The 17,909-nt window shown below is 38.0% G+C and overlaps 1 protein-coding gene across 2 annotated transcripts in view; it reads left to right on the top strand.

Moving 5' to 3' along the window:
* Window positions 1–16,901, top strand: part of LOC132111388 (leucine-rich repeat and fibronectin type-III domain-containing protein 5-like) — a 71,716-nt gene extending 54,815 nt beyond the window's left edge. For both annotated transcript variants that reach the window (XM_059518628.1, XM_059518627.1), the window contains 2 exons: window positions 6,667–8,074; window positions 14,541–16,901. In XM_059518628.1, the coding sequence (XP_059374611.1) occupies window positions 6,687–8,074; window positions 14,541–15,516 (2,364 nt within the window). In that variant the 5' untranslated portion in view covers window positions 6,667–6,686 and the 3' untranslated portion in view covers window positions 15,517–16,901. The remainder of the gene's footprint in view (window positions 1–6,666; window positions 8,075–14,540) is intronic.
* The last annotated feature ends 1,008 nt before the right edge of the window (window positions 16,902–17,909 follow it).

Genomic DNA, 17,909 nt, shown 5'->3' on the forward strand with positions numbered 1-17,909 from the left:
ATACCGTATGCACTTATGCACCCCCATACCATCAGAGATGCTGGCTTTTGAACTGAACGCTGATAACATGCTGGAAGGTCTCCCTCCTCTTTAGCCCGGAGGACACGGCGTCCGTGATTTCCAACAAGAATGTCAAATTTGGACTCGTCTGACCATAAAACACTATTCCACTTTGAAATAGTCCATTTTAAATGAGCATTGGCCCACAGGACACGACGGCGCTTCTGGACCATGTTCACATATGGCTTCCTTTTTGCATGATAGAGCTTTAGTTGGCATCTGCTGATGGCACGGCGGATTTTGTTTACCGACAGTGGTTTCTGAAAGTATTCCTGGGCCCATTTAGTAATGTCATTGACACAATCATGCCGATGAGTGATGCAGTGTCGTCTGAGAGCCCGAAGACCACGGGCATCCAATAAAGGTCTCCGGCCTTGTCCCTTACGCACAGAGATTTCTCCAGTTTCTCTGAATCTTTTGATGATGTTATGCACTGTAGATGATGAGATTTGCAAAGCCTTTGCAATTTGACGTTGAGGAACATTGTTTTTAAAGTTTTCCACAATTTTTTTACGCAGTCTTTCACAGATTGGAGAGCCTCTGCCCATCTTTACTTCTGAGAGACTCTGCTTCTCTAAGACAAAGCTTTTATAGCTAATCATGTTACAGACCTGATATCAATTAACTTAATTAATCACTAGATGTTCTCCCAGCTGAATCTTTTCAAAACTGCTTGCTTTTTTAGCAATTTGTTGCCCCCGTGCCAACTTTTTTGAGACCTGTAGCAGGCATTAAATTTTAAATGGGCTAATTAAGTGGATAAAAGTGTAAAATTTCTCAGTTTAAACATTTGCTACGTTATCTATGTTCTATTGTGAATAAAATATTGGCTCATGTGATTTGAAATTCCTTTAGGTTTCATTTTATTAAAATTTAAAAAACGTCCCAACTTTTCCGGAATTCGGGTTGTAGTTACCAGAACTTTCTCTGATGTCTCGATTTTGATGGAAGGAAAGATTTACAAAGATTTCATGTGACTTTGAATGTAGCACGAGTCGTATGGACGTCTTTTACTGTAAACGTATTATTCTTTTTGTCAGTTTTGGGCTGTAACGGCCCCTCACCACTATTCACTTTTCATTGTATGGAATGTCATGAGGATACATAAACAATAAATAATTGGCATATTTGAGATATACTATCCTATTAAGAATGTCACCACCAAGAAGATGACATAATCAATTAATGATCATGCTTCTTCAAGTAATTACAGCTCTATTGCTCAGACAGTCTCCTCATGATTTCATAGTCTGATGTCAGCTTCTCTTACCATTTAATGATGGCTGTTTGTAATGCAGAGTTTTTAGACCCCGTATTGTGTCATTACACACTCAACTCAGCATAATTATATAATTAAATATAAAACAGTTGCCCCATGTGTCAGGGTCTTGTAAAACCATCCCCTGTTCACACACACAGTCATTATGAAACAGCTCTTCTGCACACCCACTCAGTTCTACCGGAGAGTGAAGGACTCTACAGTACAGTTTGTGAAAAAATACATTTTGTAGTAGGCTTAAAATGTACATTTTTAAATCTTATTAATGGCAGAAATTCACACATAGATTAAGGTACATCTGAACAGTGATTTCCAATAATAAAATCCAAATGTCAAAAAATGGCGTTTATCGCTTAGTTATTCCATGTACAACCCGAATTCCGGAAAAGTTGGGACGTTTTTTAAATTTTAATAAAATGAAAACTAAAAGACTTTCAAATCACATGAGCCAATATTTTATTCACAATAGAACATAGATAACATAGCAAATGTTTAAACTGAGAAAGTTTACAATTTTATGCACAAAATGAGCTCATTTCAATTTTGATTTCTGCTACAGGTCTCAAAATAGTTGGGACGGGGCATGTTTACCATGGTGTAGCATCTCCTTTTCTTTTCAAAACTGTTTGAAGACGTCTGGGCATTGAGGCTATGAGTTGCTGGAGTTTTGCTGTTGGAATTTGGTCCCATTCTTGCCTTATATAGATTTCCAGCTGCTGAAGAGTTCGTGGTCGTCTTTGACGTATTTTTCGTTTAATGATGCACCAAATGTTCTCTATAGGTGAAAGATCTGGACTGCAGGCAGGCCAGGTTAGCACCCGGACTCTTCTACGACGAAGCCATGCTGTTGTTATAGCTGCAGTATGTGGTTTTGCATTGTCCTGCTGAAATAAACAAGGCCTTCCCTGAAATAGACGTTGTTTGGAGGGAAGCATATGTTGCTCTAAAACCTTTATATACCTTTCAGCATTCACAGAGCCTTCCAAAACATGCAAGCTGCCCATACCGTATGCACTTATGCACCCCCATACCATCAGAGATGCTGGCTTTTGAACTGAACGCTGATAACATGCTGGAAGGTCTCCCTCCTCTTTAGCCCGGAGGACACGGCGTCCGTGATTTCCAACAAGAATGTCAAATTTGGACTCGTCTGACCATAAAACACTATTCCACTTTGAAATAGTCCATTTTAAATGAGCATTGGCCCACAGGACACGACGGCGCTTCTGGACCATGTTCACATATGGCTTCCTTTTTGCATGATAGAGCTTTAGTTGGCATCTGCTGATGGCACGGCGGATTTTGTTTACCGACAGTGGTTTCTGAAAGTATTCCTGGGCCCATTTAGTAATGTCATTGACACAATCATGCCGATGAGTGATGCAGTGTCGTCTGAGAGCCCGAAGACCACGGGCATCCAATAAAGGTCTCCGGCCTTGTCCCTTACGCACAGAGATTTCTCCAGTTTCTCTGAATCTTTTGATGATGTTATGCACTGTAGATGATGAGATTTGCAAAGCCTTTGCAATTTGACGTTGAGGAACATTGTTTTTAAAGTTTTCCACAATTTTTTTACGCAGTCTTTCACAGATTGGAGAGCCTCTGCCCATCTTTACTTCTGAGAGACTCTGCTTCTCTAAGACAAAGCTTTTATAGCTAATCATGTTACAGACCTGATATCAATTAACTTAATTAATCACTAGATGTTCTCCCAGCTGAATCTTTTCAAAACTGCTTGCTTTTTTAGCAATTTGTTGCCCCCGTGCCAACTTTTTTGAGACCTGTAGCAGGCATTAAATTTTAAATGGGCTAATTAAGTGGATAAAAGTGTAAAATTTCTCAGTTTAAACATTTGCTACGTTATCTATGTTCTATTGTGAATAAAATATTGGCTCATGTGATTTGAAATTCCTTTAGTTTTCATTTTATTAAAATTTAAAAAACGTCCCAACTTTTCCGGAATTCGGGTTGTAGTTACCAGAACTTTCTCTGATGTCTCGATTTTGATGGAAGGAAAGATTTACAAAGATTTCATGTGACTTTGAATGTAGCACGAGTCGTATGGACGTCTTTTACTGTAAACGTATTATTCTTTTTGTCAGTTTTGGGCTGTAACGGCCCCTCACCACTATTCACTTTTCATTGTATGGAATGTCATGAGGATACATAAACAATAAATAATTGGCATATTTGAGATATACTATCCTATTAAGAATGTCACCACCAAGAAGATGACATAATCAATTAATGATCATGCTTCTTCAAGTAATTACAGCTCTATTGCTCAGACAGTCTCCTCATGATTTCATAGTCTGATGTCAGCTTCTCTTACCATTTAATGATGGCTGTTTGTAATGCAGAGTTTTTAGACCCCGTATTGTGTCATTACACACTCAACTCAGCATAATTATATAATTAAATATAAAACAGTTGCCCCATGTGTCAGGGTCTTGTAAAACCATCCCCTGTTCACACACACAGTCATTATGAAACAGCTCTTCTGCACACCCACTCAGTTCTACCGGAGAGTGAAGGACTCTACAGTAGGAAAGAATGAGTCACACCTTTGTGAGAAGTGTGAGAAAGTGAGACAAGGAAGATGCCCTTGAAATCAAAGATGAAAAGAGCATATTGGGTTTTGAATTAATTCATGTAGTTCTTAATTTAACGCTAATAAACTGAAGTGTTCCTATATGAATAGTTCCTGTAGTATGCATGACGTTTGTTAGTCATGTGTTTTGCGTGAAATAAACTCTTTTAGAGACTTCACTGATATATTTAGAGCAGTGCTGCCATGAGCACTTGTTATAAGCTACTTTGGGCCTGTATTTTTATAAAGTCGCTTATAAATATGGGCAAGTGGTTGCATTTTTGGGCCTATTTCCAGTCATGTATTTGGACTAGCTAGTGATTTGCTGCCATATCACAGTAAAGTATGACTAACCACTAATCATAGTTGTCAAATCTCCCCACTTGCTGTTCAAACCACACTTTATAGCATTAATTTTATCATCATCGAATATATATATATATATATATATATATATATATATATATATATATATATATATATTCATACATTTAAAAATTTGGCTTACGTTACTATATTATTTGTAGTTTTTATTTTTGACACTGTATCTAATTTTTACTACACACACATATATATATATATATATATATATATATATATATATATATATATATATATATATATATATATATATATATAATTGTTTCAGGTTAATTTTCAGGAATATATGGCCTCTTGGCCAATAGTCCCATAAGATTACAATGACATGGCAGATACGTTTTTCTTCATTTCATGGTGTATATATATATATATATATTCAATGCCAATCTCCATGCATACTCTGAATCACAAACACTTGACACATCAATACAAGGAGCAGTCATACAAGAAATGCTTCTCATCTTCTTTGTTTCATCTGTTTTTAATGACCTAATGGGAAGCACATCAGTTGACAAAAGTTGTAATTAATTGTGCTATATAAATAAATTGTCATTGTCACTGTCATTGTCTTTCACAGAAATATTTGATGTTAACTTACAATAATTACTGATTCTCTCTACCGCTGGTGTATACCAACTCAATTTCCCTGTTTCTATAGCTAAATGATGACTTGATAATAAATAAACACAATGTAGCTCTCTTGTACTAATAAAATTTGTAAGATTGTAAATATTCTTATTATTTTATATAACTGATGTATACCATGCCTTGTGTGCTTTTTCTGTCAGTTGTTGGTTAAGAATAGCTGTGAATGTTCTTGTATCACCTACACTTTAAGCTTCCTAAGCAATAGAAAAAACATAAAAATAATGCAAAGCTCTAATACGAGTAACCCATGTTTATCTACCCACGATAATTAGACATAGACACTAATTTTATCCAATACATGATACATCTTTTTATATAAGAAGTGGACAGTGCAAATCTACCCAAATCACCCAAAACTGCTACATTGCTCACTTGCAGCTAATTTTATGATTATTAACAAACCTTGCTAAAAGTTGTTGTGTTTTCCACCCTGACAATTTTGGTGTAGACTATCCACCTATTTGTAACAATTAACTTCAATCTGCTCACCAGTGAAATACCATTTTTACAATTTCACTCTTATACCATAAAGATTACAGAATTTTTCCAGCTGTTCAATCTGTTTCTGTAACCTTCCAATGGTACAACCAAAATAGTCTGTTAGAAAATTGGCTGTTATTACACATGATTTAAGTTTAGAATACAGTACATGGATCTGAATACACTAAAAACCTTTCCACCAATGCCATTCTTAATGAGAGTGAAATGCAAATGACTATGCTAGACATTTTCAATAAAGCTTTAGAAAAATATGTAAATATACAATGCATCCTTCCTTTTCACTTTATAATATATTTCTGAACAGCTGACTGTAAGGTAAAAATATATATTGTGGAATAACCTGACATATACCTTGGTTGTTCTTCATAAAACCTATGATTTACTTATACATTAGAATTAGATACTAACCCTCTGTTCAAAACCTTTGTACAGAATTTATCAAATATCAATGAGATCCCTCTATATTTCCCTACATCGTTTTATCAACATTATTGTCGATCACATACATGTCGAGCCAAACTTCTCAAGACAGCCACGTCATCAGCTTGAGATCAGTTTTATGAGATCGGCCTTTTCAGAGAATTCCGATCAATCATCCCAAAGCGATTATAGGCCGATTGTGATCAGTAGCCAATCAGTCGGGCCATCCCTAATATATATATATATATATATATATATATATATATATATATATATATATATATATATATATATATAAATTTTTTTTTACTACATTTCAATTTTTAAAATATTGACTCTGATTCTGAACAAGCATGCTCTTAATTAAATAATGTTTATTAATTAATGTGGCAAAAGAATGATCTGACAAAAATTGGTTTGCTTATCTTTAGTGAGTCATTTATTTTGGACTTTTGGACATTTATTTTCTTTTGAGATCTAGCAGCACCGATTTTGAGACTGAGAATGTTACTGCTGTGTTACAAAACTGCTGATTTCTTACATCTGACATGGGGTTTTGTTTGTGCAAGATGAACTGTTTATCACAGTTCCTGAAATGACTGGGGGATAACCAATGACCTGCTGTTATCACATGCATTCTGGCTGTACTAACCACTAACCAATGATAAACATCTACAATTGCAATTATGCTCTAACTAAAAAAGGCCTGATTTGCTTAAAATTGTAGTTCAAAGGCACAGTAGTATATTAATCAAACCCTTTGTGTTTTCCACCCTCTTTTTCCTAGGTGTAAAAACCTGATTTACAATGGAAAAACTGCTTGTCTGCTTGTTGGTTATCGGAATGGCAGTGAAGGCCCAGATCTGTCCAAAGCGCTGCGTCTGTCAAGTTCTGTCCCCCAACCTTGCAACACTCTGTGCCAAAAAAGGGCTGCTCTTTGTTCCGCCCAACATCGACAGGCACACGGTGGAGCTCCGGCTAGCTGATAACTTTGTCACCAGTGTAAAACGGAAAGACTTGGCCAACATGACCAAGCTGCAGGATCTTACTTTGTCAAGGAATACAATAAGCTACATCACTCCACATGCGTTCGCGGACATGGAGAACCTACGAGCCTTGCATCTAGACCATAACCGATTGACACGAATAGCAAATGATACCTTCAGTGGCATGTCTAAGCTACATCACCTGATTCTGAACAACAACCAACTGACCCTCATCCACATGGGAGCCTTTAATGACCTACTAGCCCTCGAAGAACTGGATTTATCCTACAATAACCTGGAGACCATCCCCTGGGAGGCCATTCAAAAGATGACCAGCCTACACACACTTAGTCTGGACCACAACATTATCGAATACATTCCTGAGGGGACTTTTTCCCTCTTACAGAAGCTCAACCGCTTGGACGTGACCTCCAACAAGCTCCAGAAGCTTCCGCCAGACCCACTTTTCCAGCGGGCGCAGGTTCTGGCCACATCTGGTGCATTGAATCCCTCCTCTTTCGTTCTGAGCTTTGGAGGAAATCCTTTACACTGCAACTGTGAGCTGCTGTGGCTTCGGCGGCTCAATCGAGAGGATGACTTGGAGACCTGCGCCACACCTTTGCACCTCTCTGGACGCTATTTCTGGTCCATCCCAGAGGAGGAGTTCCTCTGCGAGCCACCCCTCATCACCCGCCACTCTCACGAGATGAGGGTCCTGGAGGGCCAACGGGTAGCATTGAAGTGCAAAGCTAGGGGAGATCCAGAACCTGCCATTCACTGGATATCTCCTGATGGGAAGTTGGTTTCAAACTCGTCACGCACGCTGGTTTACAACAACGGAACTTTGGACATCCTCATAAGCACAGTAAAGGACACGGGCTCTTTTACATGCATCTCCTCGAATCCCGCTGGGGAGGCCCACCAGACTGTGGAGCTGGTCATCATTAAGCTTCCACACATTACCAACAACACTAATAACATCCAAGAGCCTGACCCGGGCTCCTCTGACATCTCCACTTCGACAAGGGCAGGAGCAAACGGCAGCAACCACACAGGCGATGCCAAAACCAGCTCTGATAAGAGGGTGGTTATGGTAGAAGCCACTTCATCCACAGCACTCATCAAATTTAACTTCCAGAGGAATATACCTGGAATACGCATGTTTCAGATTCAGTATAATGGAACCTACGATGACTCTCTTGTTTACAGGTGAGCAGTACTTGTTACATTTATGCATTTACAAGACACATAAAGGGCGTTTACCACCTTCTGTACTCCTAAAGGGTGCATAATAGTACCTTAAAGTAGTAATATGTACTCGTATTGCACTTATTATGCACCCATCAAGGGTAAATAACAAACAAAGGTGTCAATTTGAGGGTACTGGCCCAGTGACTAGCAGTTGTACCCCTAGAGGTGCAACTTTTGAAATTATTTACTGAGAGTGTACAAAAGAGATTTAAGAGCAATTTGTCAAAGAGCCAACAATATTCATAATATATAATGCCAGGTTTATTAGAAAACTAGATTAGGAAGCAAGCTAGTTGTTTAGCCATTTCTTGCAGTGGATTTTGAACAGTTATTGTTAGTCATTGTTTTTTGTTGTTGCTGTGTCTATGTGCATTTTGCTTGTTTGGATTTGGTGACTGAAGCCCCACCACCATCATTTAGAGAAAAGTTGATAAGGACAGTTAGCTTAACAATGACAACTTATTCCCACTGTGAAACGACCAAGGAGTAAAACTTAGGAAAGAACTGAATTAGAATGTGTATACTATACAGTGAACTTAGTATTCCACACATGGTATGACATTGCTTTAGATCTATGAATGAAATGGCCACAGCTATGGTTTGGCTAAGCTTATAGACCCCTTCTCGAACTCCTCTCATTTCAGATCGAATTTCAGATGTTAGCATTTCTGATTTAAATTATAGTACACAATTATTATAATAGCAATGTGAAGTAAACACTGTCAATACTTCATCCAATGAATCCATCAAAATTTCACAAAATGTGTACAGTTCTGAACATCATGTTTATCACGTAAATAATACAGCTCAAACATTTGGAAAAAAGGGCTGATATATCAGTATATGGTTTGAAATGAGTTGTAGATTGTAATTTGTAGATTGAAATTTAAGAACCTATCTGACAATAGACTCTCAGACCAACCGGCAAGAGGAGAGCAAACAATCTGATTTAAAAGGCAGTTGAAAAATACGATCAGTCTAGATGCATGATTGAACTGACTTTTGCCCTTTAAGTCAACAGCAAGGTGTTAAGGGGGCCAGCTGAAAAAAAAGGACCTTATATTTTGTACATTAGTGAAAAATCCATCACTAGTTTGTGTTGTTCTAATGGATGGGTGAATCAATGCTGTGCTGTATGTCCATGTGAAATGGTAGAGTAGAAATCCATTTCTAATGTTCTCTTAAATGAATAATGCTGGTGTTTTTCGCCGTTCTAGTTTTTGCAGCCTGGCTTTTAGACTGTGCAGTGCTTTTGTCTTTTTGTGGTTGTGATTAGTCATATTGTAGCCCAGCTTTTTATTAGCATTACATTTTAAGTTAAATTAAATTAAGTTTTTCAGTGTTTATATCAATAGTGTGAGTTTGGGGCAGGACTGACCAATGACCAACTGACCAGTGGCAGACCAGGCAAATGTTTGGAAGACTTGGGCACCAGAATATTGGATAATATGGTGCTATTTTGTCATTTGTTTTCTATTGCAGCTATTTCTGCTGAAAGATACTGCTTAAACCAGCCTAAGCCTGTCTTTCCTGGTCTGGTTTGATGGTTTAAAAAAGTTGAAAGAGTGCTTGGGAGACTGATCAAATTTAATAATCACTATAGTTTATAGTGTTGATAATATTCAGAAACCATCATGTGTGTTAGTCGATCTGTTTTAGTACTCTCAAACAGTATTTCATTTCACGTACAGTCGTGGCCAAAAGTTTTGAGAATTACATAAATATTGGAAATTGGAAAAGTTGCTGCTTAAGTTTTTATAATAGCAATTTGCATATACTCCAGAATGTTATGAAGAGTGATCAGATGAATTGCATAGTCCTTCTTTGCCATGAAAATTAACTTAATCCCAAAAAAACCTTTCCACTGCATTTCATTGCTGTCATTAAAGGACCTGCTGAGATCATTTCAGTAATCGTCTTGTTAACTCAGGTGAGAATGTTGACGAGCACAAGGCTGGAGATCATTATGTCAGGCTGATTGGGTTAGAATGGCAGACTTGACATGTTAAAAGAAGGGTGATGCTTGAAATCATTGTTCTTTCATTGTTAACCATGGTGACCTGCAAAGAAACGCGTGCAGCCATCATTGCGTTGCATAAAAATGGCTTCACAGGCAAGGATATTGTGGCTACTAAGATTGCACCTAAATCAACAATTTATAGAATCATCAAGAACTTCAAGGAAAGAGGTTCAATTCTTGTAAAGAAGGCTTCAGGGCGTCCAAGAAAGTCCAGCAAGCGCCAGGATCGTCTCCTAAAGAGGATTCAGCTGCGGGATCGGAGTGCCACCAGTGCAGAGCTTGCTCAGGAATGGCAGCAGGCAGGTGTGAGCGCATCTGCACGCACAGTGAGGCCAAGATTTTTGGAAGATGGCCTGGTGTCAAGAAGGGCAGCAAAGAAGCCACTTCTCTCCAAAAAAAACATCAGGGACAGATTGATCTTCTGCAGAATGTATAGTGAATGGACTGCTGAGGACTGGGGCAAAGTCATATTCTCCGATGAAGCCCCTTTCCGATTGTTTGGAGCATCTGGAAAAAGGCTTGTCCGGAGAAGAAAAGGTGAGCGCTACCATCAGCCCTGTGTCATGCCAACAGTAAAGCATCCTGACACCATTCATGTGTGGGGTTGCTTCTCATCCAAGGGAGTGGGCTTACTCACAATTCTGCCCAAAAACACAGCCATGAATAAAGAATGGTACCAAAACACCCTCCAACAGCAACTTCTTCCAACAATCCAACAACAGTTTGGTGAAGAACAATGCATTTTCCAGCACGATGGAGCACCGTGCCATAAGGCAAAAGTGATAACTAAGTGGCTCGGGGACCAGAATGTTGAAATTTGGGGTCCATGGCCTGGAAACTCCCCAGATCTTAATCCCATTGAGAACTTGTGGTCAATCCTCAAGAGGTGGGTGGACAAACAAAAACCCACTAATTCTGACAAACTCCAAGAAGTTATTATGAAAGAATGGGTTGCTATCAGTCAGGATTTGGCCCAGAAGTTGATTGAGAGCATGACCAGTCGAACTGCAGAGGTCCTGAAAAAGAAGGGCCAACACTTCAAATACTGACTCTTTGCATAAATGTCATGTAATTGTCGATAAAAGCCTTTGAAACGTATGAAGTGCTTGTAATTATATTTCAGTACATTACAGAAACAACTGAAACAAAGATCTAAAAGCAGTTTAGCAGCAAACTTTTTGAAAACTAAAATTTATGTAATTCTCAAAACTTTTGGCCACGACTGTACACTGTACCCATTAATACATTATCATAATTGCGTGCTTTGCAGACTCACTTGGGGGAATCAAAAAGAGATTCATTTTTGGGCTTACTTTATCTCAATGGGCTGTTTTTAATGAGCCACAGTCAGCTAATTGCAATAACACACTGACCATGAATGTTCACGTTCAATGAGACACACTGCAGAAGCAAAGCCATTACCTCATCATTTGTGTAAAGAGCACATTGTTTGGGAAGCTCTTTTCACAAATGATGAAAATGAAGCCCACAAAAAAAGACTACTGATATATCTCGACCTATTTTCTACTAGAGAAGCAGCTGGCTGATACCCCATGTTGTTATCAAGTTCTCCCTTCTCAGTTAACACATTTAGCAACAGACCGGTCGCAGTGAAACACGCACTATAATCAGATTTTCGCCACAAAAACTAGGCCAGTGGAATTTGTTTCTGTGATAAAGCTGCAGAAAAGTGCCATGAACTTATAAAAGAGACAGTCCCTTTTAAACCTGGGGTTAAGTTTCTTGCTCATGGGCACAATGATGGCTGTTATCTTGATTCTTCGAGTTCCATAACCTTCCGACTACCACTCCTGAGCTTAAAGTCAATATGAAATGTCATTCACATCTTACACAATGTATTTCTGAGTTATACAGAATATTCAATGAGAGATTGATTGGATCTCGCAATGTATGTTAAGTAGTCTGGTGTAAGTGTCGAAAAGGAATGCCATTTCACAGGAGAAGCATTTTGATAAAAGGATTTGGACACTAATAGTAAAAACAGAATTTTTACTTCGTCAAGTCACATTGAACATTAATATATTCACTCAGTTACATTTGTAAAGGCAGATAATCATGCTTTTTTAATCCTTGTAAATTCATTTAGACCTTCAATTTACAAAGTACACAATTCACTTCTCATTAGAATCTGTGTTAATTTCTCAGATGTGTAAAATACTTGAGTTAATTGTGCTTAATTATTTTATGGGAAACTGTTACTCAGTCATATTTCTAAGGCAGAAAATCATACTTTTAATCCTCGTAATTTAATTTATACCTTCAAAATATAGGAAAAAAAAACATTTCACTGCTCATCATGACACATATCTATACTCTTTTTGAAAAATAAGTTCTATTTTGTCTGTCCTACTGAGTTAGCAAGTCCAGGCAGTCTCAATTTTTTGAACTTCAAACTAAAAAACAATCTGGGTAAAATGTAATTGGCCAAAACTGTGGACATTCATCCTTGAGATGAGACTTTTTTTTATTTCAGTCAGTGTAGAGTTTTTAATCTAAATCAGTGCATGTTATAACCCTAAGCAAATCTGGTTTGAGATGATCATCGATCAGTCCAAGAAACACTAAAATATCAACAAGATTGTGATTAAAAGGAATGTCCTGCAGAGTTGAGAATCAAAGTTACTTTAATGAGAAATCCCATGCTGGTTTCATCAGTCTTTTTCAAAAACAAAGTAGTACTCTTTAGGCTACTATTAAATATTAAGTACAGTTAAAAAAAAATATATATATATTTTTTTTGGCTGAATACTTTGACTTTTAATTGTGTAAAACATTGACAATTTTCTGGTAAAAATACCTTACCAGAAATCTCTCTGTATTTTTGTATAATCTTTTTTTTTTTTTACCCAGTATTTGTTGTCATTGCCAAGCATTGTAAACTTTTCAACCTCTTCACGTTAACAATGCCAACTGCCGGCTAGTATCAAGAACCTCCTCCACAGAGGAAACTTATGCTATCCAGACATAGTGACACTAATAGTGTCACAGCAGTGAGCTAATTAGATGTACATTTAACAATAAAGCATCCAGAAATGGGAGGATATATTCAAGTCTCACTTCATAAAATCAGTAGTTACTCAAACAGTAGAGTCATGCAAATATCTTCAGCCATTTTGTGAAATGTGACCCGAGCAACTTAACACCATTATACACACATTCAGTTACTCAGAGCAACCCTGCAATTAAAATGCTTGCCTCATTCATATATATGTATTACGGCAGACGCTCTCACCCAGCATACTGAAACACTTTGACTGGCTGTGGCACGAGACCACTTCTACTGAGAACCTTTGTGCTCCAAATCCAGTCAGTTTGCATGGGAAATCACAGAGCGCTTCTTTCAGCAGGCTGAATGAGCTGAATGTTTGCCAGGCTGCAGAGGAGGCAGGTGGGGCACACGGGGGAGGATGATAAGCGATTCTATTGTTCACGTCTGACGCAGACCCCAGGCTCCTGCAGGTACAGCAGGACTTCCTGTAGATACAGAACCGAAGAAGATTTACCACAGTTTCACAATTACTCTCTCTGGATTATGTGATTAAACATGACTGCAGCAGAGTAGACACGCTTCAGATAAGAGATAGTCCTGATATCAGAGTTTGTTTTACGTGTTTATTGTAACATGCTCAGAATATTATAATACGTTCTCCGCATGTTCCGTGCTTGAGCCTGCTTAACACATGAAAAGTATACTTGAATATTAGCAGATTTATCAATAGCTTAGTACTGGGGTACTCTGTACAGAGCCCTGTGAAATCTTTTACATTTATAATGTTGCAAAGTTGTTGTTTTTTCCAAAATAAATGGTGTCCTGAAAATTAACAGTGCAGTTTTAAAGAAATATTAAGCAGCACAACTCTTTTCTACATTGATAGCAAGGTCCAAATCATCACATTAGAATGGTTTCTGAAAAAAATAAAATACAAATAAAAAAATCTTGCCACTGACTGTTGTAATAACTGCTGAAAGTGCAGCTTTGCAATAGATAAATGAAAAAAATTATTAAAATGAATAAATATTTAGTATTTTTGAACAGATAAATGCAGCCTTTGTGGGCATAAGAGACTTCTTTCAAAAGCATCAAAATATATTTTATGAACTGTAACTTTTGAACGGTACTGTATGCATATAATATTATGCATACACTACCATTATCTATAAGAATTGACAAAAAAAAAATGATTATGTAGTATGTTTTTCTTATGTAAGAATCTATTACACTCTCAGGGCTGCTGCTGAGCTGAAAAAGATGTAAATTAAAATTTAGCAGGAACTCGTACCACTCATGAGGTAGATACCAAGCCTTACGACTGTTTAATAAATGAATGATGAATGAAATGTATCATGATTTATTCTAACACTGTTCTTTCCTTCACCCAACAGAATGATTCCCCCAACGAGTAAAAACTTCCTGGTGAATAACCTGGCTGCTGGGACACAGTATGACCTCTGTGTGCTGGCTATTTATGACGATGGCATTACCTCCTTGACGGCTACGCGGGTTGTGGGCTGCGTGCAGTTCACCACTGAATCTGAATATCTGCGCTGCCACTTCATGCAGTCCCAGTTCTTGGGCGGCACTATGATCATCATTATCGGGGGCATAATTGTCGCCTCCGTCCTCGTCTTCATCATTATCCTCATGATCCGCTACAAGGTGTGCAACAGTGGTGCCGCCGCCAAGGGGACCTCGGTCACCGACGTGCACTCTCAAACCAATGGGGCGCAATCCCAAGGGTGTAACGTCACACCATCTGTCTCCAAACAAGGTGCTTTCAGCTTAGAGGAGGGTGAGGGGTGCAAAAAGAGCTCCGCCGCACCTCTTCCTCCCCCTCCAGATTCCCAAACCCACACCTCAGAGACCTCCATCCAAGACTGCACCACCTCCACTTCCCTGGTAAGCCAAAGCTGGGCAACTCCTGGCTCTTCAGGGTCACTAAAGCCAAAGCGCAAACCAGCGCCAAAGCCTGTCCCGGCGTCCGGCGCCGAGCCCAAAGTAGAGGCGCTACCCAGTCTAGAGACGCAAAACACCAACCGCAACAACTCCACCGCTCTTCAGCAGCCAGTCCCAACCCCTCCATCATGCTTCAAAGACACTCCAATTTTAAGGAGGGCTCGCCCGTCTTCGTCCAAGTATATGACACTGCCCGTGGAAGGAGCACGGGCTAAACGCAGGTACTCTTTGAATGAGAACCTGTCGAAACATCACTGCTACAGTGGCTCGCAGAAGCTGGGCAATGTGTTTTACAAACGGAGTATGTCCGTGAATGGAATGCTAGTCCAAATGGCGAACTCAAATCTAGACAGTGAGAAAAATGCCTTTTCCAGTTCAGAGTGGATCCTAGAGAGCACCGTGTGAATGTACGACTGCTGGAGACAAGATGGAGTGCCTGCATCTCATTGTGTATGTGCATTCGTGTGTGTGTGTATGTGGGTGGGTGGGTGTGGGTGTGTATAGGTGCTCAGAGTATATAGATGTGTGTGATCGTATGAATGTGCACATTTTGCACCATTTCTTTTGTTTCCATCTGCAAATCACATTTTCTGCTGTCTTTTTGTTAATGTTTTTTGGAAACCCATGGATTATTGTGGATGTTTGCTTTGAGGGAGGTGTTAGAGCCACTATGAGCAGGATCCACCACACGAGAGAGACACACCTCCATCTTCACTGCACACAGCGAGCATCACGGTAAGAGGAAAGCATTGGTGCCTTCCTTTGACCTCTTACCAGGGGCTCCTACTGGATACAAGCTTTGTGTCGGTTACCCGGATGGAAGGAAACAGGAGATTTTACAAAAAAGCCTTTCTACTCAAGGAAATGACATTTCCTGCATATTATAGAAAAGCTCTTATTGAAAAAAAAACACTATATGAGGACTTGATACTGGGACCTGTTATTAAATTGATATTTTTAAAAGAAAATCAAAGCTTTTTCTTTTCAGTAACATTGATTTTGCCTTTGTTTTAAGGCACAAAAAATCCATGTACAGAAAGACAACATATGCTGTGTTCTTATGTTGTGTAAAATAATAATAATAAAATAAAATAAAAAAAAAATATATATATATTCCAGTTGTGGCATTATCACCATGAAGAAAAAAATGGTCAGGATAATGAACACAGCCCTGGAAGGTGTTTTTTAATGCTTTGAAATCCCCCATACTGCCTCAATCTGTGTAATCAACAAAAAATACAGTGATGTTTGAGGTATTATGGAATGACATTGTAGGATCTGTATATTTTTAAGAGTTCATAGCCATATTCAATGTGACCCTTAAATGTTGAACTATAAAAATCTTCTTTGAACATGCATTGAAAAAACTTCTTTGAACAATGCATTGACAAATGGTCAAATAGATCACATGATTACAGATTGTCAAAATTGACCTTTGCAAGAACCACATATCAGAGAAGCAATAAATGCCTCTAAAATAATGCAGTAAATTACTAACCAAATGTAAAATTATTGTATACTTAACAGATAATAAAGATTAGAAACCGTATCTAAATGAGATAACCATTTGATTTTGCACAGACATCTGTCGTATTGCTGTGCAATAATAATTATGTAATCTAAACTATAATTTTAAAATTTTAAATATAGATTTTTTTTAGCATTTTTATATAGTTTCAATGTAAAGTAAATCAATAAATGTTTTATGTAAATTAATATAATTTTTCTGCATTATTTTCCACTAAAATTACTATAGGCCTATACATTGTTTACTGTGCAGCTTTGCTGCCAAAACAGATATTGTAGTGTGATGGTGCTTTCAGTCTGTTATCCTCTCATTGTGAGCTTCAATCCAGCTCAAGGATAATGTGAGGAAATAATCACCTTGGTAACAGAACCTAATTCTCTATGGTTCATCATTCATTAAAGCATCTGCATTATAAGATGATTAAGATGACAACGCATCACATCATTTTCACACTGGCGTTTAAAACGTGTCGGGAATGTTTGCACAAAAAAAATTAATAATTGTAATGTGTTAATGACATAATTTTTTATAGGGAGGACACACCAGTTTTTCAAAAGGTAAGTGACATCTTATAAAAACTTTAATACATTAAGAATTGTCCTTTAGGTCTCTGATCAAAATGAAAGCCAAAGTAGAATGGCAGTTGTAAAATGTCTCTTTCACAGTTCAAACATAACTTAAACATTCATATAAAGGGTTACAGTCCCTTACAACGGATCTATAAACTATAAATAAAATTGTCCTTGCTCTAGCTCTTTAAGCCCTAGACTCTTAATGTTAAGTAGCTTTGGGAAGATCTCTTTGACCACATATGGTCTCCGGTTGGTGGGTCCAGAGGCGTTACGACCTTCTCCAGCTTTATTGTCTCGTAGAGAGACTCACAAGTCAGAGCACCCATGTGTCTCTGCAATCAAGATTTTAACAACCCTCGCTCCACTTTTCTGTCACGAGTCTTTAAACGACATGTGTCAGCTCATTAGAGGGAGGAGGAAAGGCGAACACACAGAGAACTGCAGCTAGTCTACACGGGAAAATTAAAGCACAGTCATTAATCACAGGGATGTCTACTCAACTTTGGCACAATGAGCACAATTCACTATTTTATTATGTAATACAATATAAAAATATGTTATTTACAACTAATATTTATGATAAACTTACTATAAAAACATTGTTTACAAATTGTTATATATTCATAAACATGGAAATGAAAGGTTAAAAATAGAGTTGCATATCATCTGCATACTGATAACAGATGGAATGTCAAGAA

Source organism: Carassius carassius, chromosome 31 (genome assembly GCF_963082965.1).
Source record: "Carassius carassius chromosome 31, fCarCar2.1, whole genome shotgun sequence".
Classification (NCBI taxonomy): Eukaryota; Metazoa; Chordata; class Actinopteri; order Cypriniformes; family Cyprinidae; genus Carassius; species Carassius carassius.